We start from the raw sequence: 2,956 nt of genomic DNA on the forward strand, positions 1-2,956 counted from the left end.
TGTGTGTGTGTGTGTGTGTACGTGCGCGTGCGCCTGTATGCCCGTACACGTTGGTCCGTACGGAAATCCTGTGTGGTTTTTGAGAGGCGACTTCCTTCCTCTGCAAACTCCCATCAGTCACCAGAGACAGACAGACTGGAATCTCTGACTTCTTTCTCTCTCTCTCTCTCTCTCTCTCTCTCTCTCTCTCTCTCTCTCTCTCTCTCTCTCTCTCTCTCTCTCTCTCTCTCTCTCTTTTCCACTCTCCCTCCCTACCTCTTCTAGGTTGGACACGGAAGGCATCGAGCTCGTGTTATCATTCCTAAGAGTGAGTTTCTTCAAACCCTGTCGATTTTCTTCAACACATACACACGAGCTGTACGCCTTTCAATTCGAGAACACGCACTACTGCAGTACTGACAGTGAGCGACAGGGGGCGTCGTAGAGTCACGTCCGTGTCACTGACACAGTATCGCTACAGTTTCAATCGACGCACCGTTTCTAATTACTATGTCAACCGCCGTGACGCTATGTGAACTGTTTTTTTTTTTTTTTCCTTCCGCTCTCCAGTATGAATCCAAGAAAAGGATCTCAGCGGACGAGGCCATGAAGCAGGCCTACTTCAAGAGCCTGGGGCCACGGGTGCACGCCCTACCCGAGAGTAAGTGCCTGCTGCCGGGCTGGACGACCGACCGACAGCCCCCCTGTCTGATCCACTGACAGGCTTTGAAATAATGCTCAGTTAGAACAGTATATTAGAAATAATGCTTACACTCCCTCCACTCCCTCCTCCCTCCACCCCCTCCTCTCTGTGTGTTTGTAGTCATATCCATATTCACTCTGAAGGAGGTGCAGCTGCAGAGAGACCCTGGCTATCGGAATTCCTCCTACCCAGAGTCAGGTGTGTATGGAAGGCGTGCACACAGTCGCACACACACACACACACGCACACACACACACGCACGCACACACACACACACACACACACACACACTCACACACACACACACACGCACACACACTTAGCGGGGGGGGACAACTGCATAACTGTGAGTTTATTGTGGTCATATCTCAAATTATCCCTCTTTCTCCTCTTTTTCTTTGTTTCCCTCCCTTCTTTCTTGATCTCTGTCCCCCTTCCCTCCATCCCTCCTTCCCTCCATCCCCCCTTCCCTCCATCCCTCCTTCCCTCCATCCCCCCTTCCCTCCATCCCCCCTTCCCTCCATCCCTCCTTCCCTCCATCCCTCCTTCCCTCCATCCCTCCATCCCTCCTTCCCTCCATCCCTCCTTCCCTCCATCCCTCCTTCCCTCCATCCCTCCTTCCCTCCATCCCCCCTTCCTTCCCTCCATCCCTCCTTCCCTCCTTCCCTCCTTCCCTCCATCCCTCCTTCCCTCCAGGTAACAGCAAGAACAGAAGACAGAGCATGCTCTTCTAGGCTCCCTCTGGCAGAGAGACAAAGGGAGGAGGTTGTCTCTGTTGCTACCGTATAGTAACTGTCCAACCCCCCCCTTATACAGACACACACACACACACACACACACACACACACACACACACACACACTCCCCCTTCAGATCAGTAGGAGTAGGTTTGAGCCCCTCCACTCCCTCCCACTCTCTCGCATGAGCCCCCCTCCCCTAAACAGACCACCAACCCCCCCCCCCCCCAACCGCAAGCGTGTCTCCTCGCTCCACACACAGAGCTAGTGACCGGGGTCGAACAGGACGAGAGGAGGAAGAGACTTATGTTTATTTATTTGAAGACTGGGGGCGGTGGGGGGTGGGGGGTGGGGGGGGAGGTCATTTTGCTGCTAAACTACTACTGTCTGTATTTAACACGCCGTTTGTGTGTATATGATGTGAACTCAGACGCAATGCACAGCAAGACCGGTTGCTACGGTTATTATTGTTGTTGTTATGATTATGGTTATTATTATTATTATTATGATTCCACTGATGTTGATGTTGTTTAATTCATGGATGTTACCTTTGCTGTTGTGGTTGTTGTTGTTTGCTGTTGTTGTTGTGGAGACTGAATGCCCTTTTTAGAGTTTATTGTTTATTTTTTTAATCTCAAGTATTCTCTGGAGCTTCCTCTGATGGTGTGACTATGTGTGAGACCGGTTGGTTCAGACAGACTGGTGGAGGAGCAGGGAGAGGGACTGGGAGGGCGGGGGTGGGACTGACCGTACTGGGTCCTCAACTGGAAAGGGTTCCTACTGGGCTCCTGCAAACGCACGGCCTCGCTCCTGTCCTGCCAGAACATTCCAGACCTTCGGAGGAGGGGTGATGACGGAGGTTCGGTCCATTTGGGAGAGACACGACGACCCCTCAGAAACTCTCAGCCAATGGCACGCCTCTGCCCCAACCTGGCTAACCGACGGGACCACAGCAGGGGGAGCTTTTTTTGCATTTTGGAGGAATTTCCTCTCTGTAGGACGTTTCCGGTCCCCCCCCCCCCCCCCCCCTCTGGTTGTCATGACAACCGGAAAGCAAGGATTAGGGAGGAGAGAAACACGGGACGAACCACCGGAAGTCATGTGACCTCCCACAGGAACCCATCAACCTTCTCTCCCCCCCTCCCTCCCTCTCTCCCTCTCCCTCTCTTTCTCTCCCTCTCCCTCTCCCTCTCCCCCAGGACCGTCTGGACTTTAGTGCTTGTATGCAAGTTGTTTTTCTTCTCTTCTTGCCTTCGGAGATCTGCAATATCAGATTTTGTGCATCATCCAATAACTGTGTAAGCAGTGTGTGTAGTTTCTGAGTGTCTCTCCTCAGTAGCAGGTCACGGGAGCGAGAGATTAACGCAACGACGACTGAACAGAACTTCAGGGGCATTTCCCTGACGACAGGTGTTGATATGGAGTTTATCTGACAGTATTAAGAGAATCTTTTTCTATGTCGGTTTGACCTTTGAGCTCTCCTTGTGAATACGGTGTCAGTGTGTGGCATGTTTAGGGGGCCGGATACAGTTCCACC

General features: G+C 52.3%; 1 protein-coding gene across 1 annotated transcript in view; it reads left to right on the forward strand.

Annotated features, from left to right (window-relative positions):
* The window catches only part of cdk17 (cyclin dependent kinase 17), a 44,546-nt gene extending 43,092 nt beyond the window's left edge, over positions 1-1,454 (forward strand). Inside the window, exons 14-17 of the mRNA XM_080537583.1 lie at positions 265-307; positions 550-640; positions 803-880; positions 1,379-1,454. Coding sequence (XP_080393709.1) covers positions 265-307; positions 550-640; positions 803-880; positions 1,379-1,416 — 250 coding nt within the window. The 3' untranslated portion in view covers positions 1,417-1,454. The remainder of the gene's footprint in view (positions 1-264; positions 308-549; positions 641-802; positions 881-1,378) is intronic.
* Positions 1,455-2,956: the final 1,502 nt, after the last annotated feature.

Source organism: Nansenia antarctica, assembly GCF_963989245.1.
Source record: "Nansenia antarctica genome assembly, chromosome: 8".
NCBI classification, from domain to species: domain Eukaryota; kingdom Metazoa; phylum Chordata; class Actinopteri; order Argentiniformes; family Microstomatidae; genus Nansenia; species Nansenia antarctica.